The sequence below is a fragment of the Cyprinus carpio genome, chromosome B21 (genome assembly GCF_018340385.1).
Source record: "Cyprinus carpio isolate SPL01 chromosome B21, ASM1834038v1, whole genome shotgun sequence".
In the NCBI taxonomy this organism is placed as follows: domain Eukaryota; kingdom Metazoa; phylum Chordata; class Actinopteri; order Cypriniformes; family Cyprinidae; genus Cyprinus; species Cyprinus carpio.
Window position 1 is genome coordinate 17,574,819 of NC_056617.1, and position 26,572 is coordinate 17,601,390.

General features: G+C 35.9%; 1 protein-coding gene across 1 annotated transcript in view; it reads right to left on the bottom strand.

Annotated features, from left to right (window-relative positions):
• Positions 1-18,933, bottom strand: part of LOC109107631 (gamma-aminobutyric acid receptor subunit beta-4-like) — a 47,542-nt gene extending 28,609 nt beyond the window's left edge. Inside the window, exons 1-2 of the mRNA XM_042747621.1 lie at positions 17,334-18,933; positions 15,321-15,415 (exon numbers count right to left, since the gene is read on the bottom strand). Of these exons, the coding sequence (XP_042603555.1) occupies positions 15,321-15,415; positions 17,334-17,413 (175 nt within the window). The 5' untranslated portion in view covers positions 17,414-18,933. The remainder of the gene's footprint in view (positions 1-15,320; positions 15,416-17,333) is intronic.
• Between the last annotated feature and the right edge of the window lie 7,639 nt (positions 18,934-26,572).

The window sequence follows — 26,572 nt, forward strand, 5'->3', positions numbered from 1 at the left end:
ACTAAATATTCACAAATTGTAAAAAGTAAATGCTCTCATTTCGGAATGCTGTATATCTAGCATAAAATATACAGTATATTCTTTTTGGTGAATGAATGAATAAATGAAAAACAAACAAACAAACAAACAATAAATAATCAGAATTTCTTGTTAAAATGATTTACGGTAAATATGTTACAATTTTTCAAAAATGCTCCTAACAATAACAACCAAATTCAGTTTACTACAAACTAGTCATAAGCAGATTATCAGGTTGAGTAAGCAAAGGCAAATATAACAAAGAGGGCATAAAAATGCAAAAAGCAAAAAAAAAAAAAAAAAAAAAAAAAAAATCAAATCTAGTTTGTTATTTGAGCTATAAAGGTGTTTAAGGCTTTGCATTCTCAAGACAACAAAGCTGCAACAATGGTTTTGACAGAAAATATTAGTATGTTTTTTTTTTCTTTCACACTAAAATTGTGTTAATATGCATACTGTTTATATCAAGCGGCTATACTACTAAAATAGAGACTATTTTGAAAATTGTTTACAAATTGGCCTTTGAAAGTGCTTCACTATAACCCATATTTCTGCTTTTTTAAGGATAAAGAGAGACAAGAGACCAGTTTGTTATAATCAACATTATGCCACACATTCTGTCAACTGATCCTAACTTGCACTGATCCGGGAATATTTCCTCTGATTTGATAATAAAAAGAAACAAGGCCATTCATTTCGACTGCATATAATTTAAATGAAAATGCATGATGCAAAGCTTTGTCTAAAAAAAACACAGAGAACACAAAATGGCCAATCATTTCTTGAAGCTGTCAAATATTCAACAGGAATATTTGCGGCATTGCTTCTTTTGAGTACCCTGACATATGAATGTATTTGGTTAATGCTCCGTGGCACCTGTATATCCCCCTTTCTAAACCCCACCACCAGCACCACCTCAGGAATTCAGTGCGTTTCCACCAATTTGTCCCTCTCCAACTGCACTAACAGATGTCACCATCACCTGTATACATATTTAAATGACAATATGTAATCAAAATACCACCTCTATACAACAAATCCCCATTCAGAAGACCACTTTTCTCACCCAAATCCATCCATTCAACCACACAACAAAAAAACAAAAAAACCAAGTACAAAAAACAGCAAAAAAATGAGAAAACTAGGTAGAAACAGCAAAAATAGCAGTTCTGACGGAACACAAGTGCCAAGGATCCTGCGTCCCGGGCTGAATTCTCGTGGGTCGCTGCTTTTTCCCTAAGCAGGTTTTCACTGACACAGCAATGTATCTCTCCTGCATGTAATGATGACGGTAATGCCTAGCGTTTGTGTTGAACCTCTTTCCTTAGGAGAGAGTTGAAAGTGCTTACTGGTGGGGGGTGAAGGAAGCTCACAGCAGTCGATCTGGGTGATGTATAGCCGCAAGTCTTCGGCATAACAGCGGACTGCCAAGAATGTATCGCCCCAATTAGTTCAGAAGTTGATGAGCTCTCACAGCATAACGGAGCATAATATAAATATGTCTCAGTTTGTGCTAAACAAACACATACCTATGGGTCAGGAGTCCCTTACCATACGTAGAACTATGTGAGGTGCCCTACAGCACCCTCTACTGATGCTAAAGCGTCCTGCAGGGCTATTGCATCTTTCTGTGTTTGCTGTGTAGCATTCTGTTTCATTCTGAAGCAAAGATATCAGTGCTTTAGGACTGAAGTGTGTGTGTGTGTGTGTGTGTGTGTGTGTGTGTGTGTATATATTGATCTTTTGTGTGCATTTCATTTCATTACTATCAAGAGTAATAAAACAAATGCAGGGAAATTGATCTTTTGTGTGCATTTCATTTTGATATTAATACATTTCTAAGCATTTCATAGGTAAATGTTTGCAATTGCATGTGAATTAGAGTAAGCACAAGCCCACATGCCTTTCATCAACGAACGCAGTCACGCACAGCACCATACATGGAGAAATAGAGTGGTGGAGAAAATACCACTCTTCCACCCGATTCAATATTCTAATCATCAACTCATTGCTTAGCAACAGAGGGGTTCCATAGCAACAAGGCGGCATTGTCACTCTTACATTGCATTGAGAGACACTGTGCTTTTCATACATTGTATTCAATCTGCTTCATTTTTCCCTCTCATGAATGGCCAAACGTTGGCATCGTGTCCTTTTGTCAGATGAGGAACATACATCATCAGAGATGGAACACTGAGGATTGGATACATATATTAATAGATGTTTCAGGCACATGTTTAACATTAACATGAAGCATTCGCATGTACCAGGGTGAAAGGAGAATACTTATATGTTCCTCTACCTGACATTTATAGCTATTAACACATTTAAAAGTCTCTGGGCTGTGGTGAGTCACAACTAACAATGCATTTATTATGCTTAAGTAGTCATAAGAATCACCTACACTAAAAAGAACACTAACTATACAGCAGGCTGATAATAACCATTTAATTTAGAGTCTATTGGTAGAACAAAATCACACAAAACATGAGTTTTTAGTATTTTTGTAAGAACGAGCAAAAAACTAAGTAGGAAATAAAACAGCTAAAAATTATTTTAGCTTAACCATAATTTTTTTCCAGTCCCTGTTTTGTACTCTATTCATAGAAATGGTGGTCATCACTTTATATATTTTGGCTGATGTTTAGTCATGGCTGTGACACTTTGTTATTATTATTTTTTTAATTGTATAGTCAACATAGTTTAAATTATTTTCTTTACTTAACAGTACTTCAGCATTAATAGACATTTGGAGAGGTAATTTGTGTATCTGTTGCAAACAAAACAACTTTGTGACACTGACAGTCTTTGATGAATTAAAGCGCTCTGCAAACTCAGAGGCCAGAACAAAGAGATAAATGTGTACAGTTCTGCAAGTTTTACGAAACTCAGCAAGCAGCCATATGGCTCTGCACATTTGCAGAAATACACATCAGCAAGAAGAAGAAACACCTAGCCAAACTGCGTCAACCTGCAGTAGACTTCCAGGACTATGCTTTGCTTTTCCGATATATTTCAAACAACACACTGTACATAAGCTGTGTGAATAATGCAGTCATTATAGTAGTGTAGTAACTGTTCATTGGCAGGATGGTTTTGAGGTTATGGTTTAAGAACTAAGCTAATGGTGAGCAAAAAGTAGCCTTCATCACTGCTTACATTTATAATTCCATAACTTCAGGACCATTGGATATAAATATAAAATAGTGATAATCTTAAAAGAAGGGCAAATGAGCATTTAGCATTCTGAGTGTCCGACAGCGAGTCAGTTGTTCTAACGTAATCCGGAAGGTCAATGGTTCCCAACGGCTCTTTTGAGGTATAATAATGAAATGGGTTTTCAAACATGCTTCCTGGCCATTGAGCCAGTCGCATCTGTCTCAGGACCTGCGATAAATGACATGTCTTTCACTGTGTATTTATCTGAGACGATCACAGGGCCATATCCTGTCCTTGACAGATCCCTCCTGACTCCCAAGGACTAGTCTTCCCCATCCATCACCGGGGGTGCGAAGAGGGCCCCGTGGGGATGTACGTTATTGTGTTGTGCCCTCACCTGCAGTCTGTTTCGTCATAGCTGCAAAAACATGCGGTTTGTAGGTGAACAATGAAGTGTGCTTTCTATGGTTACGTGCCTGCTAATAGGCCTCTTCATTCTCCTTCCAAGCATAACTGCCAAACACGCACATACAAAGCACGTTCCTCTAGTAAAAGAGGACTGCAGCTTGAGAGGATGCGAAAGGAACAGCCTCCTCAAGCATTTTCTGTTCGACCGGCTCTCTCCCCATAAATCAGAAGGCATTCTCTGCTCATCGGGATCATTTGTGCAGTGCTTGTCCATTTATCGCCCCGCTCTGACAATGCTGTACTTTTGTGCTGAATGCGCGCTACTTTTGCATCCAGCGTTGATGCGTGTTCAGCCCACACACGCCAAAAAGGCTCCTTTTCTTTTAAACGTCGGCACATGGGAGAGAAGCTGTGTGGCTGCTTGCAGGAGTCAAGTTAATTAATAGGGAAACTAGCTGGAGCATTGTAGGTGTATTCATTATTAATTAAGAGACTTTATGCCAGCTGGGAGAGATGTCAGCAATTAGGGGAGATTTTGCGGTGTGCAGTTGTCCTTGGATATGGGAGTGTGTCCCCTGTGAGGCACAGCGTGGTAGCAGAACACTTTGAGTCATGAGGGTTTATCAGGCCCATAACTTAACTGTTTGGGGGGTCTATGCATTTTATCACTAGTATCTCTTTTAATGGGCTAAATAAGACATGTCTCCACTTCCTTAGAAAAGTGTAGCCAACACGTCCCACTATAGCCGCTGTTATCACGTCCCACTATAGCATGACGTCATATGGAGCTCAGGTCTGCGCAGAAGTGATTCAATTGGAGCTTGAGTCTGAGCAGTAGTGAATCATTTAGAACACGAGTCTGAGCAGTAGTGATTCATTTGGAGCCCAAGTTTGAGTGGTAGCAATTGTTTTGGAGCCCGAGTCTGAGTGGTAGTAATCATTTGGGAGCCCGAGTCTGAGCAGTAGTGATTCATTTAGAGAACGAGTCTAAGCAGTAGTGATTTATTTGGAGCCCGAGTCTGAGCAGTAGTGATTCATTTGGAGCCCGTGTCTGAGCAGTAGCGATTCATTTGGAGCCCAAGTTTGAGCAGTGGTGAATCATTTAGAGTCAGAGTCTGAGCAGTAGTGAATCATTTAGAATCAGACTCTGAGCAGTAGCAATTGTTTTGTAGCCTAAGTTTAGCAGTAGTGAATCATTTAGAGCCCGAGTCTGAGCAGTAGTCATTGTTTGGAGCCTGAGTCTGCTCACTAATGATTCATTTGAATCTTGAGTCTGCACAGTGGTGATTCATTTGGAGTCTGAGTCTGCTCACTAATGATTCATTCAGAGCCTGAGTCTGCACAGTGGTGATCTTGAGCTGGAGCTGCAGGTTCAAAGTCCTAGCCAAACTCCTGCAGAGCCAATCACAAACTCACAATCATGACACCACACCCCATTTTTATAGCATAATATAATGAATTAAAAGCAAATGTATTAGAAAAACAAACACTTAAACATAGATCAGTGTGATAAGAACTACCTAAATTGATGGAAATCATCTTTCAGAAAATTCATTTGAAGTGTAATTAGACTTTTTTGGTTTGGTTTGCGCCCCATTCATTTACATGGAGAGGGCGGGGTTTATAACCTATTCCAGCCAGCAGATGGGGTATTGATGAGGGTGTCAAGTGAAAATGTCTGGCATTCACCCTATAAATTGTATCAATAACGTTTACTTTCTTTTTACAAGACATGGCACAGTTCAGATTCCATCTCCTGTATGAGCAACACTATGGTCGAACACATCTATAGCACATGCCAATCAACGTTTCCAAAAAAATTATTTATCTCGTGACTGTATTTATCAGGCGATTGACCACTGCAATGTGCTGATCCTATAAGAAGTAGTTTTTCTATAACTATAAAGGATGACACATTTACCACAGAAGTGTAAAATAATTACTGCCAGACTTTAATAGCTAGTTGCCAACCACTAGTCATTTAGTCTGACCTCATGGAGGCTAGTGTCTGCAAGATGGCGGTGTGTTAGCAGTTAGTGCAAACTATTTAGAGAACGCGCTGGTGTCCATGACAACCTAAACCTTAGGTGGGAGCAAACCCACTGCAGCAACATGATGTAATGTACAACATAACAGAGCATTTCAACTTGTTTCTCTGTTCTATGTCACTGTCAAGCGGCTGCTACAGTAGGTGATTGCTTACTGAATCAAAAATAAAACTCACCCACAATTCTGGTACTTAAATGTTGCTTGGTTGTCTCTTTCAGTTTATGTCTGTGGAACAGTTTTGCAAGTTTTATTGTCTGGGAGGCAAAAATAAGTCTGATATCTAACAAATCGCATGGTTTGAGTTATCATTCACATGCTCTCAGACAAAAAAGATACTAAAAATAATATTTTTAAAGAATATTTAAAAAATATACACTTTTTTTTTTCTCTAAGTAGAGCAGGATGCCTTAGGTGGATAGATATGTTAAAGGGATAGTTCATTGCAAAATGATTGTGACAGTGAGTAAATGATAAAAGAATTTTCACATCATTTCAATTACTGACTTTCTTCTGTGGAAGACAAAAGGAGAAGATTGAAGAACATGTCTCAAAATATCTTATTTTGTGTTTCACGCACAAAAGAAATGCAACCCAGGTTCATCTGAAAAACATTTCTGAAAAATGACATTTCTCTGCGACAAATATCCAGTGAGTAGCACTAAAAGCATGTTCAGTTTCATCCAAAAAAGACAAACGTGAATCTACAAATGTATTGCAGCAATTCGGAAATTAAGTGTCCACCTACACTAAACCATACTAAACTAAAAACAATTATTATTGCCTAAGCAAACACCACTAAAAATGTAATTCATCTGCAGAGAACAGCAATGCGTCTATGCGGTAACTCCAACCTGGTTTAATTTCAAGATACATAGCAAAAACCAAAGGCCTAGAGTAGCCTCATTCTTGAGGGAAAAGGGTCCATGTTCACAGCTTTATGGATGTGTCGCCACCATTACAAGCTTTGTTAACGGCGGGATCTGAGACCATAAAACTCATTTTAGAGGCGATGACAGCTAGATTTACTGTAAAGTGCTGTCTCCAGAGTGAGGGGCTCAAACTGGAAGGGTAGGAGACGGTTGGTAGCCAAGTTCTCTCTTTTTCACCCTGTGTGCAAAACAACAGCACGATAGCTCCCCTATTCCTGACACTGGGGGAGTTCAAACACAGCAGACACATGTTTGTCCCTTTTCCTGGTATTTTATAGGAGCCCAGTGAATATGCTGTGACATATTTCCAATGCCCTATCCCCAGAATAAATTACATTTGACTAGCACTACATCCTCCATTTTGTCAGATGTGTTTGTTAGGCTGTGGAGTGATATTCAGTAGAAAAAGTAGAGAACATATTGTATTGCTTAGTAAGTCCAACTTGGTAAAATCACAGCTGACATCATTCTACAGCCCAGCTTTATGTCGTTTTCTGACACAAGCCTCTGAGAGCCTCAGAAAATTGTACATCACAGTAACATTCTGGCCTGTGTTTAGACAGCATACAGACATATACATGCTCCCAAGTTAAGATTTATCCACAGCACCTTGCCTGTGACAGTCGCATGTAATGCACAGCAATGCATTAAGCTTGAAGGAGAAGTGTCAGCTTGTTCGTTCCATCAGAGTGACTACATATCATCAAACTCACACACACATACACTGTTGTCTAATGCCGGGGATAGTAAATCACATTGTTAACGAGATGGTCTGCCCTCTGGCTACTCTGCACTGCTATTTGTCTAGGACTTGGCAACCATTTGGATTATATATCGGTACTGTGATGTAAATGTACTTGTGAGATGTGGTGCCATATACTGTAGCACTTGAGTTAGAAATCCTATATTTTTGCATCAATAGAAGATGACCACTTTAACAGAAGATGCACCATTAATCTAATCTATTTTCATGATTTTCATCCTTTCTGTTTGAAATGCTTATGATTCAATTTTGTTTAGGAGAAAATGGCTTTTGAGTTGAATTAAATGTTTTTTTTTTCTTCTTCTCTGTATTATGATACTGAGCAGCTATAAATGCTTTATAAATGTTATATATATATATATATAAAAGTGAAAGCGCATCCACTGTAGATAACATGTTTATTACATAGTTATAGCACATCTGACATATTTTCATGGCATTTCCTCAAATTCTGAGCTAATTTACAAAGTGTTGATGTAACAAAGCTTTTAAAGCATTGCCTATAGTACTAGAGTTGAAGGAGACGACGATAACCCAGCACAGGAAAAACACTTACTGCTACAATTTACAGGCCACTGCTTTTTATTAGATTTCCTGCAGTCCATGGGGTCCACTTACATCTTGGGCAAAATGGTGAGCTCCTCAAAGATAATGTAATTAGCGGCCTTCAGTTCATATTTTCATTTCAGTGGTCTTTCTCTTAGACTACAGACCTTACTCTTCAGGGAACAGGGCACCCCTCTTTTTCATATGAAACTGAAGCACCAGGGAGACTGACAGAGTGTGTGTAACAGTAATCTGATGTGGGGTTTATATTTTATATCCACATATTAAAATTGGCACACCATATCTGAATAAACACTAAAACAGCTGAAATTTAAGAGCTACAGTGGATGGACTGTCATGACATAACTTCAGTTTTGGTCTATAGATATAATATGACTTTTGAAGACTTAGAACATGGTCCATAAGTCATCTGGACTGCTTTGGCATCCTTTCAAGGTTTGGAAATTTCAAATCCAAGTTTTAATGAAATTAAGACACCTAAGTACACTTTTAAAGACATATTATTTACATTAAAGTTTTACTGTTGTGTTTTAAAGCATATTTTTATAACATTTTAAAGTACACTTATTTTGAAGTCTTGACCATAATGCTGAAGCACATCTAAAGCACTTGATGTTCATTTTAATTGTACATTATATTAAAGAACAATATATTTAAAATGTACTAAATTGCTACTTTCTCATTAAAAATGAGGAATTATAAATATATTTAAATACATGACATAAAAAATTAATAGAAATGACTTTACAGTATATTTTAGTTTATCATAAATGCTTGTCACTACATTCAACAGTACAATTTAATTCTGAAATTACATATAAAGATATGATTCCACTTTATATTAGGTGGCCTTTACTACTATGTACTTCTTGTGTTCATACTGTGTTGCAAAACACTTTTGCTGCTATTGAGGTGGGATACGGGTAAAGTTAGTGACAGGTTTGGCTGTATGGGTAGGGTGGTGGGTTAAGGTGTAAAGAAAGAGTCAACAGTGTAATTATAAATTTAATTACAGAAATTAATTACAGAATTTTTTATTTTTTTTTAAATATAAGTAAAAATTTAAAACATGCATGTACACAATAAGTGCATTGCATCAAATGATTAATTTAAATGTAAATACATAATAGTAAAGGCCCCCTAATATAAAGTGGGACCAGATATACTTAAGGTCCTTAATTGGGTAAAAACGCATACTAATTGCATTTAATGTAAATACATTTATATTAAATATATAAATAATAAATAATATATTTGCAATCAACATGCAATTACTGCAAGTGCCCCCAAATCATTACATTAATTTTGCACTTAAATATATTATTTTAAAGCTTATTATTTCTGTATTATTTTGTGTAATAAGTACACTTTCAAAAGTATACAAAATTCATAAGGGGTTCTTGCAGTATTTGTGTTGCATCGGTAACAATGCTGTTGGCATTAATAGTGGCCATAAAAGTGAGTAAAAAAAGTGTAACAGGAATCTCAGCCAAACCATGCTCTGATACAGACAAACAGACAGGAGCCTGTTCTGTCAGAATGCCCTGTGTGTGGGTGGATGCATGTCTGGAGGGGTGCCGGGAAGAATGAACTGCTTACGTAATGTAAACACACACAGGTAAATGCTGTGTTGATCTTCACACATATGTAACGATGAGAGTGAACTAGGATCATGGTATGTGAGAGTGAATATAATTGTTTCATTTTTAACAAATAAATTTGTGTATGTATGATTGCTTTTATACATTATAAATGTACATACTGTAAATACCATAAATGCCTTAAAAACTTCATCACTCAGTCAGCAAAGGCTTATTGTTATTATTATTATTTACTGTAGGCTCTAGTAGTCCTTGCATGGAATGGATGGCTTTTAGTATTGGGGAGTAACTAAATAAAGGTAGTGACCTAACTTATCACTTGCAGTAATTATTAATCACCTATACTAATTACTATATTTTACCAATAGTACTGCAGCTCAAAAACTATATGCTGTTTTTTTGTTGCATTGTATTGAAAACAGCTACTGTATACAGCCAAGTTCAGTTATCTTAAACTCTCTCAAATGTAGTTAATCATGTTTTAATAACATTCATAATATGATAATATTTTAGATATGTGAGGAAGATCAGTTTTGAGTAATTTTATTTCCCTAGTATGGATATTAAAAATAACAATTATCATTATTAAAATGAATGAACAGTTTCAGTTGCAAGAGAAAAAACAAACAAACATGTAGTTGATTTATGACCTCGGGTGTGACATGTTGCGTATCTAGGCAACTGTATTCATGTTCCATTCTGTTGATTAAACTTTCAGCATGTTTTTTATGAGCAGCACATAAACAGGCCCTGGCGACATAGCCAGACTGAACCAGACCTGAGAACATGAAGGTATCTTTTGTTAGAGAGGATGACTTGAAATGAGAAACCGCAATCTCATAAATTCAAAGTCTTCAGAGACCTTCAGAGGCTGCCCTGATTATTGAGGTTGTAAATAAGGCCAGCACGGGCTGTAATTAATCCACTGTCTTCTTCTTCTAGACAATGGGGAATTCTGTTTCATTTGAATGAAGCAAAATGATCAGTTTCCATTGTCATTTTATTCCAGAGGAATATTCACACCGTTTACAAGATTATACATAAGTGATCATGTGCAGTGGCCACGATCGCAAAATAAACCCAGGCATGGTTATCAGCATTTGCAGCAGGTTTTGTATCACCCTAAAGAAATTTTATTTCACAATAATAGCCAGCTGATTGTATACAGATTACCTAATAATGAAAAAAAAAAAAAACAAAAAAAAAACACCTTGAGGTATCAGGTACAGTAGAGAGTAACAGTGGATTTAGTTTTTGATGCAGCCAACCTGATTTCCGTTCCCTTTTCCCATTGCATATCAGTAAATGAAGGAAATATGATTAATGAAGTTCCTCACAGGTATTTAATTGCCCTAAAATTGAAATTGGATGTGGTGTTTACATGTTGATTGGATGGGCCGACACATTGACGGCGAAGATCTTGGAGGACACCTAAACTGATCAGCAGGTACAATATGGCCAGGGTTAGGTCCCAATAACTCAGCATCCAATGATTTTAATGATTTTAATTATCTTTATGTAATATACTAAAGCAGTACTGTATTTATCCTTCGTGGAAAAAGACAAAAAAAAGACAAATAAAAAATTAAAAAATATAAATAGATATTAAATTAAATTAAATTAAATTAAATTAAATTAAATTAAATTAAATTAAATTAAATTAAATTAAATTAAATTAAATTAAATTAAATTAAATTAAATTGTGCTCCTGTAGCTCAAGTGGTAGAGCATTGCGTTACGAAGCGCAAGGTTGGGGGTTCGATTCCCCGTGAACACATGATAGGTAAAAATTGATAGCCTGAATGCACTGTAAGTCGCTTTGGATAAAAAGCGTCTGCCTAAATGCATAAATTTAATTTAAATAGATATAATAATAATAATAATAATAATAATAATAATAATATATATACTTTTTATTTTTTTATTCAGTAACAAAAAGACCATAAAAAGTTTTTTTTTATTTCCCCATTTGGTTATTTATTTATTTTAAGGCCTTTGTTTAGCAAACATTACATTAGCAATATGCTACTGTTGAACTGACTTTTGGTTTTTGAACAAAGCTCAAATCCAGTGGCAATCAAACCATTCATCGTACTGAATCCTTGAAATGTCTCTGAAATATTAAATGGGAGAATGTTGTCCAAATACCTCATGAGCAATGATTATGATGATGATTACAAGTAGATTGGCATATTTCACCATAAACAGCATCAGAAATGGTCTCCACTTTCTGCGGTTGCATCAATGCTTTGAAAGTCATATTGCGCTCAAACACAAAATGCAATTTGAGACTGTACACCACATCCATGAGCTATTTATTGAGAGCTGGAGCCAAAGCCAATAACTACAATGCAAACATGAAAGGCAGCGACTTGGAGTGTAAAGCAAGGCTGAATAAAATGACTCATCATCTACTGCTGCTGAAACAATGAACATGAACAGGGTGAGAATGGCTACAAGGGGAAGACTGGAACTGCCATACACATGATATAGTCATGTTATACATGTTATAGTCATGTTATAGCACACCTAATATTGAAAATCATGCTTAAAATGCACTAGAATGGTATTTTGTAGAAATTATTATAATACCTGTAATGCTTTATTGTGTGATATAGCTGTTTGTGCATGTTAAGCCCACGCCAATGGGAGTTAAATGTCTTTTCTTTTTTTTAATGCATTGACTTCCAAAACCGACACAATATCTCCATAAATATAATATTGCTTATGAAGCTTCCAGAGTTGAAAAGGCTTTTTCAGAAAGGAGGAGTTTTAAAGAGACATTAAAACTGAGCGTTTCAAGCAGAGAGTGAAAGAGGTGCTGCAGCAATGTATAGTAAAAGAAAAATAATGTGTTTTAAATCTTTAAATCATGTAAATGCCTTCTAGTTGACTGCAAAATTCAAATTATGAATTATGTAAATGAGCATAATATGGACACTGATTGTGTTTGAGGCACATAGAAGAAAATTAACTAAATATCCAAACTATACGTAATAATTATAATAATCAGTACATTAATAATTAATACAGAACAGTACAATTTCTATCAAGGAATTTGAACTAAAAAAAGAATGGCAATGCCTTAATATAAAAAAATGCATGGTGCAATGCTATTTCATCTTATTTTGAAGTTTGTTCAACTGAATAGCAGATGTTTCGTAAACAGCATTCTTTTTTTTTCTTTTTTTTTGCGCTGTAACACAGCTCACTTAAGTTGAACAACTCTTTGTATGTTTGTGTGAATCCATGTATGATCGCATTCGTAAGCAGGCTGTGTATTTATGCGTGGTGTGGTGCGACTTCACACACACAAATACACCACGACCAAACCCCGCGGCTATCCCTCTAGCCGGCCAAAGAAATGAAGCTCTTTTAGGATGGCCTGGTTTCTCGACCACCTAACTGGCCTCTTTCTTTCTCTCCATCTCTATCCTATGTGCCCTCTCTCTCTCCCTCTCTCTCTCTCGCTGGCTAGCGTAGCTGCGGTCTGTGTCCAATTAAAATGCACGGCACTCCAAAGCTGAAGTTGGTCAGCAGTTGTGTCAGGAGTCTTGGGCTCTGATGATGGAATTATCAGGATCTGATAGACTACAGTTCTCTAGCCTCCATCAGAGCCGATGCTGCTCCCAATACAAGCGTGCAGCGCTGCAGGATAACTGACCTCACATCAGTGCTCCGTGGAGGGGCCATCACTGCTGACGAAATGATTGAAAATGCTTTGTGTGTTGTAAAAATGGTGTTGAAGAGCAGAGATGGGTAGTAACTGATTACATGTATTCTGGATTAAAAATTAAGTACTTGTAATTAGATTACATTTTAAAATACTTTATATTATTTTATATCTTATATTTTATAGATTACATGATTACATATTATTGACAAAATAGCAATAAACTATCAAAAATAGTTGACATTTCAAAAAAGACATTTCATCTTTTTAGAGAGTGTTTTCATTTGAGTGATGATATTTAATTAATTTTGAATTAAACTCATGAATCGCTTGCAGTTCCTTCACAAACCCCAGTTTAGGAAACCTTGACGTTATGCAACGTTTAATGCACTTCAAATGCAATGTGACTCTGGACCACAAAACCATAAGGGTCAATTGTTTGAAATCAAGATTTATCATCTGAATACACAAGCTTTGCATTGATGTATGGTATGTTAGGATATGACAATATTTGGCTGAGATACAACTATTTGAAAATCTGGAATCTGAGGCTGCAAAAAAATCTAAATATTGAGAAAATCGCTTTTAAATTTGTCCAAATGAAGTTCTTAGCAATGCATATTACTGATGTTTTGATATATTTATGGTAGGAAATTTACAAAATATCTTCATGCAACATGATCTTTACTTAATATCCTAATGATTTTTGGCATAAAAGAAAAATCCATGCAATGTATTTTTGGCTATTGCTATAAATATACCTGTGCTACTTATGACTGCTTTTGTGGTCCAGGGTCACATATTTCCTGTTTGTATTTAATTAGTACAAGATTATCCTATTTAAATCAATGAGATAAACAAGTTAGGTCAATATCTAATAGTAATCTAATAGTAATCTAAGAAATCTAATAGTAGTCCAATTATATTGCCTAAAATGTGTAAAGTAATGGATTGTTACTAACTACAATTTTTTGTCATGTAATTTGGAATGAGTAACAGACTACAATTTATAAGTAATCTACCCAGCTTTGTTGAAGAGAACATAGAACGTGTTTATGATCTCAAATTGCTCAATGTGTCCTAAAATATTGCAAATCAGACAACAATGCAGCACGGAATTCTATATCAAAGTTATCATTTCTACCAAAAAAAGGCTCTATGGTACAGTATATGAATGCATTGTGAGAGAATATACATACATTATAGATAGATAGATAGATAGATAGATAGATAGATAGATAGATAGATAGATAGATAGATAGATAGATAGATAGATAGATAGATAGATAGATAGATAGATAGATAGATAGATAGATAGATACATAGATAGATATATACTGTAGATGATAGATAAATAGATAGATAAATATACAGAAACAAACAAATACACAAAAATAAAGAGACTTGCTTCTTTGTTGAAATACAAAGCAATTTGCTGAAGGACTGAATTGAAAAGTACAGTGTGTATCAAATCTATAGTCCCTTTGCGATATCAGCGGATAAACACAAGACTTGTGATGAATAGCCAGACATGCTGACCTGTGAGTGTTGGGAAACAAAATTTTCCACGACTTTGTGGTTCAGAAAGCATCTTGTTGTCCTTCAACAATGTAAACGTGTGCAGAAATATGGACCATGAACAGCAACCTAAAACTGTGTGCTCAGCCTTTGTGAAAATTGTACCAACACAACTTTTTTTTGCAGGGGGCGGTGGGGATTTGTGGCATACAGGATGCAAGAGCACAAAGTGCCTTTCCATCTCAAACAGTCCCATATTTTCTTTCAGTACTGCCTAACCTTGAGATTGATGCCATTAAACCATTAGATGTTACAGCAGTTTCTAGAAAATGTCTGCCTTCATACTGTCACTTTAACATTAAGTCTTGACATGAGACCATGAGTAGTAAACCAGTCTCAGTTTGTATATATATATATATATACATATATATATATATATATATATATACTAAGACTGATGTATATATATACTGTAGTTTTTAAAGCACAAAGTTTTGAAAGCTTTCCTACACAAGGAGACATTGCATGACTATGTACATACTGCATCAGTCAATAATATCGTATGCTCCAGATAAGTGAATGCTTCATCAGTAACTGGTGAGGATTTAAGATTTCTAAAAAAGAATCACGTGTACCTCCGAAGTCTGGCCGAAGGCGGATGTCATACCCCTTCAGCAATTTGTCCACTGTCGTCTTGGCCAAAGATATTCCGCTACTTCCGGTGGAGGTGCTGCAGGAGAGAGAATTGAGAGCACTTTTTGTTGAAATTCAGATAAAGCAAAATATACATTACATAGATAATTTGTTCATTCATGTGATTTGATGAAATCCTTTATTTTATTTTATTGCACTGCATTTTGTATTTATTCAAGATTTAGTTTTCTTGAATGCTGCCAATCCGAAGAGGCTTATCTCTATCAATATAACCACCACATAATCATTAACATAAATCTATGGGATTGAATTATTTATTTATTTATTTTTCTCTCGGAGCATGCTACTGAAATCTCCATTGAATCTCAAAAAGTAACACCTAAACATTTTAAACAACACACATAAACACCTGACATTTTGCTAAAAATCAAAAACATCACATTGTCAGCAGTCAACAGTGGGTGGTCAATTCAACATGTAACTTTGACAACTGGTATGACTGGGTTTATCTGGTTCAAACTTGCAGTTTTCAGTCAGGGTTTTCAACTTGGGGACCCCTGAGGGTCTGTGAACAGATGGGTAGTTGTTGCATGATAACATACTCAGTTTTTTTTTTTTTTTTTTTTTAGGATAAAGTGTATAGTGTATAGATGAGATGAAATTGTAGACATGTTTAATAATGTATTAAGGGTATTTTTTTTTTGGGGGGGGGGGGGGGGGGGGGGGGGGGGGGGGGAGGTGTTGGAGGGTGTTGGAGGTGTTTGGCTGAACATGAAAGAGCATGGGGAATCCTGCTTGGTCTTTAAAGGTTTAAAACTCTCTTTTTAGGGGCACATTTTAGTGTTTTGCACATAGTTTGCACATGACAGCCATTCGTGATTAAAAATGCATTAATCAGCCATACACAGTGAACTGAAAGGAATGTAGTAAATCGTCAGAATTGAAGGGTTTTAGGCCACCACTGTTGATTTAAATTTTACCAGATGACAATTCATTAATAAACGAAGTGTGATGAGTAAAGGCAGAAATTTTGAAAGTATAATCAGGCTTGTCATTTGTCTTACAGGTGTTCCACAAACACAGTATGACATGGAGAATAGAAACGTGCATTCGGCCTCAAAGGCTTTAAAGCCACGTCGCATCTCAATGACCACCAGTGAACACATGTCATTAACCATTATTGACTGATAGGCGTCGTCGTTTTTATTCTTATTGGCTGAGTGATGATGGATCTCTTCTAACGCCAGCGACTTGGTGGCATGGGTGGGGGTGCATCAGAAGAAAAACATTGATCATTTGTATATTTGTATTTCACTCAGTGGACCGTTGCATCAACAACATATTGGTTACAGATGTTGGAAAACGTTCAAATAAATAAATAAATAAATAAATAAATAAATAAATAAATAAATCGTTAGTCTTGCTTCAACATATTGCTTATATGAGATTCAAAACACAGCTCTGTTATGACCTGATTTTGATTGATGTCGGAATACTGAGTTGTCACTGATAAATCGCAAGGCCAAGTGGATGATGGTTAGAAAGATTTTAATATATATATATTCGTATACTGTACCTATGTAAATTGATTGCTAATTAACTGTTTAACTGAGCGGGGATTTTTAAAGGGGGTTAATGTGTAACTCACAAAATAATATTGTCACGGATTATAAAGAAAAATATATGTTTAGTTTTCAATAATAGGCCTATGCGCTATAGAATCGATGTGAGGATGTTTCTTACACATATGATTTCTTTCTCTCTCTCTCTCACTCTCTCGGGTACACACACACACACACACACACACACACACACACACACACACACACAAATTCGACTGTTAATTCTGGTAAAATGTCAATATGTTATTAAACATTATACAGTCATGATTCTCTATCAGTGAATCATCTGGGTATCTGTTTGAATTTGAACGATATGTAGGCTCATTTGTTTAATCCAACAATTATAATTGGCAGTATTTTTAATTTTCTTACCTTTGTGCAAAGCAGACAAAGGACAAGGCCGCCAGAGCAGAAACAATTCCACATAATTTGTCTTCTTGAGGACCCAACATTTCCACAAATCCGTTAATTCAATTTCAGTAATCCAACCGCCCGTGCTCCAAACAGATTTTTTTTTTTAAAAAAAAGAAAGAAAAGAAAAGAAAAAAGAAGTAGAAAAAAAGAATCCAACAGAAGGGGATGGGGAAAAAAAGGCCAAATAATTTGACTAAGATCAAAGCACCAATGCACACGTTTGTGATGGCCCGCGGGAAAAAAAGAAAAAGAAAAAGAAAAAAAGAAACAGGAAAAGGAGGAAGAAAAAAAAAACTAAAATAAAAATAAAAAGGGGGGAGGGGGGATGGGGGGAAAGAAAAAAGAAAAAAAATATTTAACAGGTCCCAGCTGTTATTCTTCAGCTATGGAAATCCGTGCAGGTCAGAGACCCCCTCGATCAACACCAGAAGATCAGACATCTCTCAGCTTCGACAAGACTTCTGGAAAAAATGCTGGAAAGTCTTCTTCAACCAAACCATGGATAAAAAAATAAAAACATATGATGATGATGAAAAAAAGGTGGAAAAATGGAAGAGTATCAGTCTTCTTCTACACCTGTCGTCGCAGTTTCCAGGTCCAAAGCGGTGGACAAGCCATGGCTCCAGTGATGCTCCTTCAAAGAGGGGGTGCTCCACAGTGTGTGATATTTTTATTTATTCCCCCCCTCAGCTATAAAGGTTGGAGGTGGGGTAAAAAAAAAAAAAATGAAATCTGCATCCCCTATTGCTGATGGTCGAGAAGTTCCTCTCAAAGTCACAGGGGAGAAAAGATGCACATTTAAAGAAATGCAGCAGAAAATATCTGATGCAGACGTCAGAGCTTGTAGTCCATAGTACAACCTTATATGAAGCAGACGCAGGACAAAAACGCGCGATATATGTATGAATCACAATTAAACGCTTGCAAATGTCCAAGATTTGTCTAGCCTATTGGAAAAGCCCCCTTATCTCTCGATTGAATCCCCGAGCATGTTCCTGCTCTTGTTCAGAGCAAATGATGACACACTTCAATTGCAATAACACCTCCAGGAACCGAGAAAATAATCAAGACCGGATCAAAAATCTCCGACGCGCACGTTTGGATTTCAAAAGAAGGGAAAAGGACATTGTCCTTTTCTGAATGTGCTGTATAAAAATGCAGGTGATTGTTGAAAAAAATAAAAGCGAAAGCGAACTAAAGAGGAAAGGCAGTCAGTCCACGCGCTTGTCTGGCGGAGGAATGATGTCTGTACTTGTCTGCTCGCGAGCTGCAACCTATTAAAATGCTGCGAGAGTATCCCGGCGCATTTTCATGCATTTCTTCCACTTTTCCACATTCTTCAGCCCGACACACTCTCCAAAACACAAACTCAGAAATGGCTTATATATGCAAATAATGATGGAGAAATAACCAATCGAAATCAGTGCCGCCAACATGCAGTTTGAAATTTCAGATCAAGGTTAACGATTAAACGAAATGATTAAAAATGATCGTGCATACTGCACAAACACGTAAGAGGTGTGATTTCTTTTCCTTGTATTTTTACTCAGAAGATGAAGGATGCAGGCATCTGCTGTCTAGTTGCTAGGCAACCGTGCTAGCAGTGATTCAGAGCAGTGGTGTTTTGATGGCACATTTAAAGGAGCTTCTCTGTTGAATCTCCTGGACAGGAGGGCCCCAGTGGTGATGTGGGCATCCTCAACCCCTGGTTCGCTCCTTGATGGTCCCCGCTGAAACGTGAAGCACATTGATGTGAAGGGCAGAGATAGACGGCCGTCAGCACTATCTGCAGTAGTTCAGCTGTGCTTTACAAGATTAGTTTAATGAGGCATTACAAGCCATATCAGTAACACCCCCCATCATATGTTTACTGGGTGTGATGTGGAGTGGATTCAAATGTGTATTTGGCAGTGGTCTTGGGTATATGGAATCCTAATGAGAATTTTAAAACCTTACTAGTGCAGCATGTCACAATTGAACACAAATTCAAATAATCACAGATCTACTTAATATATTCTGCTGGGTGGTCAATGTTTGTCTTCTTTGAAAGAAAGGCCCAATCAGATGTACCTTTGCTGGAGCCTATGACTGAAAAGTAATTTCAGGACCATGGACAGCATCATATTCGCTCAGCTGGGGAAGAGTGGGTTCAGGACCACGGACAAGGCTCTGGATCGCTGTTGTACAGTACATGTAGAAATGAAGGACTGAAAAAGCTAACTACTTTTTTCACACATGCTGGTTGTGTTTGTTTTCATTTTGGAATAGTCCCCAAAAATCCATATGGTATATGGACATGTACAAAACCCAGTAGTCAGAGTAAAATCCCCAAATACATGGACTACACCTGTTCTAGACACAGTAAACAAGCATTGTTGTCTTTTAGAACTATTCTTCTCCTTATGTTACATGTCATTCGATGGTCTGTCCATTGTTGTTGTGCTGAATGTTCTGGAGAGTAAATTCCAGTGGGGGTGAACCAACCTTTCGCTTTTATTGACTAAAACATAAAAGGTAAAACTTTATTTTACGGTGTCCTTGTTACACATGTTACATGTACTTACTATTATAAGACAAACCCTAATCCGAACCCTAACCATATACTAAGTACATGTAGTAATTTAATATTACTCAGTACTTAAAAATGAATAATTACATTGTAACGACAGCTTAAAATAAAGCGTTACCACATGAAATACTGTACATCATTCCATCCATCATGACAAACACCTTTAAGAAATTCCTTTTTTTTCCATTACTTAACTTTTTATTATTATCATTTCTTGCTTTTTATTTATTACCTCCTATTTCCACTGAATTATATATATTGCTGTTGTTGCGACAGCTAACTAGGTTAACCAATCTACAAACTAAAAATAGTTCTGTCTTCATTTTAACTTTCCCACAACGTACAAAATTCTGCTTTAAATTATCACAGAATTATATCTTTTGTTTGTCTCCAGATGAATATTTCTGAACAGTCAAGATTATGTAATTATGGCACCACCATGTAAAAATGGCCTCGTAATTGTCATTTTTGGTCTAGGTATCATCACCAACATGCATATGTGCTTTACAATAAATATGCATTAGTCATCTTTTGTGTTAGAGATTTAAGGAGCAAATGTATCATGTGATTAGCTAATGGAGTCATGTTTGTACAAGTAAAGTCCTGCTAATCCCATAGACCCAAGGGTCCTACACTGATACAAGTGCTTTCTCTGGTAAAATGGTCAAAAATTTGACACCTTTTTCAAGTGCATGTAGAGAATAAAAAGGTAATTAAGACACATTTCCTAGTTACTTTTAAGTTTCACCCTCTATCCAACCTCGGGTTGGATGCAAGACATCTTTGCAGTCATCTCATTAAAGTAAGGTACTTTAGTGAGAGCTGCAGGCTGTCCGAACGCCGTTAGATGCTTTAATGAATTAGAATGACAGCTATGATATTAAAGACCACTGGGATAATGACAATGGAAATGACAGTGCTCCTTTGACACTACTGTATGCGTAGTTATTTGAATCTAAATTGCTTTACAGTCAAGCAATAGAAGAAACATGACTGCAGGCACAAGAGACCAAGATTTCTTGATGCCTGCCTGACTTCCTTTTTTTCTTTTTTCCTTTTTTAACAGTAAATTCAGCTGAAATCAATCTCAACAGAATGATGATCATTTTAAATTCTTCAGCATCATATACGGATCATAGTGTAGCTGATTTCTCATATATGTGTGTGTGTGTGTATGTTTGTGTGTGTATATATATTTTATACATAACGCATATTCACATATATAACACATTTTTGTTACTATGCCTTCATTGTTTATTTTGCAGTATTTTATTGTTTAACTCAAACCATCAACTACAAAATCTCCAAACATCAATCATTCAATCTTATTATGTTAAAGATTGTGTCCGTACTGTTAGACCTTAACAGGCTTTTTTTTACTGCTATTTACCCTGCAATTTACATGAAGGGTTAACAGTGCATAGGACCAAAAGTGTTCATGAAACACCCAGCTATTCTTCTCAAAAATTCATTATAATCCTTCTTCACCTTGCATAAAGAGCCTATTAAATGTTGGGAAGCCACAATCATCTATTATCAGTTGTAAATTTGTCATGCCCTTTCTTTTTGTTGCATGTTGTCTCAGGGGAGGATGAGAAAAGAAAATGTGTTTCTGTCTCCATTTAAATATCTGGAAACTTAAAAGCAATCATGAGGTAAATTCGAATAGCTACAGCAATTTCACCAGTGCTGACTCACTCAAAAATTCGCTTCGGAAAGCATACGTGAACGTGTGCACTTTGGAAGTGCTACAACACTTGAATCTGTTTGTTGCGAATTCTCTTATTAAAAATGTCACTCAGTTGTGTTGCAGAAGGCTAATTAAGTTTTTTTTTTTTTTTTTCAACTCTCCCTGTGAGGTTTACATCATGATGTATTGCTTTATCTGTAGGAATGCAGTCCTGAAACGGCTTAGATAGACATTCTTTCTGTTTCCGTTGCTGAATTCTGAAAATGCACTTTTGGGCAGTTTATTTGTGCTTACACCAATTATTTCAAACTTTGCTTGAGTGCGACATACACTGTAGTGTTAATGTTTAAAATCTGCAGAACACAAGAGGACACTGCATCATTCACACACTTAAAGGGATAGTTTACCTGAGAATGAATACTCACTTGCTCACCAATCTACTCTGCAGTAGATCCTCTCAGTATTTTTTTTTTATTTTTTTTTTAAATAAATTAATACTTTTATTCAGCAAGGATGTATAAAATAAAAATTAGCAATTTTACAATGTTAGACTTTCACATTGTTGCAAAGAAATAATATTTAAAAATAAACACAACATCATAAAAAAAAAATCATCATCATCATCATCATCATCATCATCAAAAAAAAAAAAAAAAAAAAAAAAAAAAAACGGGGGAAAAAGACTGGATTAATGGCAGCTAAAAAAAAATCTGCTTTGCCATCACAGAAATAATTTTTAATTGTGTAAAATTAAGACATATTATTACTATTACTTTTTTTTTCTTTTAAAAACATTAAAATAAAATTAACTCCTGTCTGGACTCTTGAGGTACATGCATTTAGAATATGAAAATAATTCATATTTATGTTGAGTCCTAACACATGCGCAGAATCTTATTTATACACACGCGCACGCAAACACACACACACACACACACACACACACACACACACACACACACACACACACACACACACACACACACACACACACACACACACGTTGCATAAGACGTGAGTTACTAGGTCACTCTCACATCTTGGATATAAATAGTATCACATGCTTAATGCATTGCTGCCTTCAGGATTCTTGTCTGCTTTTTATATACACTGTTCATGGCTTACATCTAAACTTATATCTAAAATAATACTACTGAAATGAAAATGTTACAATGCGTTTTATTGCTATTAATCAACTAGGCTTTCATGTGCTGCCCCACAACCAAGGCAATACAATTTGTTGGCAGAATAGACAGATGGCTCCACTACATATTCACATTTCCTTAAAGATTTTTTGAAACTGCTGTAGATAAATTAAGCTATTGATTAGAAAACCAGATTGCTTGTTAGTTAGGCCTTTGTTAGCTGTGTAATTCAGTCTTTCCATGACTGGTTTATCAGTAGATCAATCAAATAAAGCCTTTTACCAGGGCTGGATTTTGGATTGGGCCCCAGGGTCTCAGACTGCCAAAGGAAGCTGAAAAACAACTTACAAAATGGAAAAATACAAAAAGCTGTGGAAAAGTAAATAATATCAAAGGTCAGAGTAAGAAGAGATTGTTAAAAACTTCTTTGTAGTTAATAAATTAGTTTTATATTTAAATTTGTTATATTTATTTATATTTATTTATATTAATGTGTAAAAAATCTTGAATTAACGTCAGCATGAAATAGAACTGCAAAATGAAAAAATATCATGTTACAAAAATTGTTTCAGTTATTTTTTTAGGAGTTCTACTGTAATTTTGTGTTGCTTAATATTATTGTATTTTTTTTTCATACATCGTCAATATTTTGGTAAATATGGGTCGGGTAATTTTTTTTTTAATTATATAATTAATTATGAAACATTGGTTTAGTACAGGTACAAGTTTTGTACTAATTTTGCATGTTTATTTATTTATTTTATTTTGCATGTTGGGAACTAGTCATAAAAGACATAAATCATCCAACGTAAACTTCTGAAATGTTGAATGACTCACTTTTCATGTTTATGTTAAATGCATGTACAGTACCATGTCATTTTTAAGTATGAGTAATAACAGATTAGCTTGTGTATGTTGTCAACATATATCATGAAAACACACACACACACACACACACACACACACACACACACACACACACACACACACACACACACATATATTCATGAGCACTTAGTGATACACAAAAATATATGTGATTTTTGTATTGAGTATGTCAAACTTAAAGATGCATTAAAAACAAAAGTTTACTAATAAAATTATAAAATAATTTGTTCCACAGTGTAGTCGATTTCGATTTCATGGTAACTTGATAATTTTTTTTTTTTTGATAATTTAACATTTTTAATATTTGATTTAAGTTTGATCAGTGGCATGTGTTTCATCTTATAAAATTGATTTTCTAAAATTGTGTTACTTACTGTATGTTTAATTTGTTACTTCATTGGTGAAATAAGATGATTCAATACGAATAAAAAAGTATCCCTTTATTAACTGCAATCAAAACTTTTATAAGTAAGAATATTAAGAAAGTTTCTGCCAAATTTCCCTTATAGTTATGTGCAGGCTCTGCCACTATGTCCGGTAGTGATTGAGGGCATAGACTGAGGACATAATTCCCCTTATTTGTAACTTAAACATCAATTAAGTTGGCTGTAGGGCTCACATTTTTATCCAATTAAATAAAATCTGTAAACTCATCATCATTAACGTTAGTCATTTTCCTACAGCAGGCTAAACTGCTTTTAATATGAAATTTGAAGTAGTTTTCCATCTTGCCTCAAGAGGGAACAGAACGTTCCAGCGCCACGGCAAAGACACAAGGTTGAAAAATACATCCCGATAACAGTCTCACCTTGATGGGAATATGGCATCACAGCAGGAGAGCTTGGGGCATATGAAAATCAATGCTTGTAAAACTGATGAATGTTCAAGACTTTACTGACGACTTTCCGCGAGGCTTTCATTCATCTGCTTTCTACAGCCAATCCCACAACCCCCTTCCCTTCGTACATGATGGGATATGAGTGGTCATAAGATCATGTTTTCTGACAGCAGTCATCATGTTCGAACTCAATAGCCTTATGAATACCATCAAGGATCATTTCACCCCAAAAATACAAATTCTGTCAATGATCATTACTCATGAGACATGAAAAACCCAGTGATGTTTGACATTGTAAATAAAGTTCAGCCAGTTCCTGACACAAAGATATTGTATGGCTTTAGAAGAATTGGAATATAGTGCACTTATCAAATTGACTACTTTCTGTTTTTGCTCATAGTAAGATCACTTCTCTTTGAGGAAAACAACACACAACAGTCATTTATATAATTCCCATTTGTACACTCAATCTGATCCTGATACAATGCCAATTCACTCAACACGAGTAACGAGGACTGACAATTTCCATTTATGTCAATGTCAGTTGCTCAGGTGGTGCAAGACCCTCAGAAGATTTTAACCTACTTGCAGCCAACTTTGCTCATATAAATATAAGTTCAATCATGATCAGTCTTGGGTAGTTTTAATTAGCAAATAGTTTTAGCATGTTAATGCTTATGACAATGTTAATGTATGTTGTTCTGGCATACTAGATCTGCTACACACGTATGCAAGAATGGACTTGCGACTGCCAATAGATACACAGTCACGGTACTGTGTGCAAGAAAGCATGAATTGGCATGCATGAGTTTTTGGTGTGTGGGTGGTTGGAGGAATCTGTCATTCATTCATTCATTCATTCATTCATTCATTCACAAATAAATAAATAAACAAACAGATAAATAAGTAATCGCTGAGCCAGACTATTCTAATGTTGAACAAGCAATCTCATTGGCTGTAAAAATCAGCTTGGCCATGTAGTAAATTATGTGATTGCTAGCAGATTACATATAACCGACCAATCAGACTGTGCCATCTAGAGATTCTTGGTTTTGTCTCTCACTTTGTATTTGTTAACCATAAGACACACACACAATGCTCATTAATCTAATACTGTCAATTAGGTGCTTGTAGGGTGCACTAAAAAGGTTAATTTACACAACAGTATTATTGAACCAATTTTGCCCTCACACAGGGATGGAACAAGAGTTGTAATTGACCTATCAGTAAGCCTCAACCCCCCCGCCCCCCCCCACCCCTTTATTACTGTTGCTCCATTGGACAAACAAACGGAGCTGCTCACTGTCTTAAAGATTGACGTGTGTACAGTACACACATTCCCATCGCATCAACGCCAAGTCACATCTTCAAAGTTACACTTAGAAAGGGAAGCTCCCTTTCAGTTTTAGTCAAGGCCTCACGTGTGTGTCAGATAAAAGAGACGTCAAAGATGTGCAGAGTTTGGGTGCATATTTTGGTGCATATCAGTTCATCACTTGGTCTAAGCTAGACAAATAAGACACTATACTATACCTTCATCCTCAAAACCCATAAACAAAACCATAGAAAATGTGATCCAGACTAAACTACAAGCATCTTCACATGCAACAACAAGGTTTATAATGACCTTTATATGTTTTGTATGGTGAATTGAGAACATTAAATAATTTGAAATAGAACATGAAATAGTTCACGTATTTACAAAATTGCCAATTGTGTCTTGTTAATAATTTTCCATATTGCTGTGCTTAAGCAGTCCACTGTAACATCAATAAATGTTCATATTTGCTTAACGGTTTTAGTAAAATCTAAGTCCTGAAGCACAACCAGCTGAGAACCACAAACCAACTCAACTTTTTTCTTTCTTTCTTTTTCAAATCAGCTGGTGGCGTTAAAAGTTGCAGCCATTGCTAATTGATTTCCTCCACACAAGAAGGCAGAGAAAAACCCCTCTGAGCAGCAATGGCTTTCTCTCCCGACACACAAAACCTTCTTTTCTTCTGCAACATACAGTGTATTCAGAGTACAGTGAATCAGGTGGACTCAGCCTGGTGGATAATAATATAT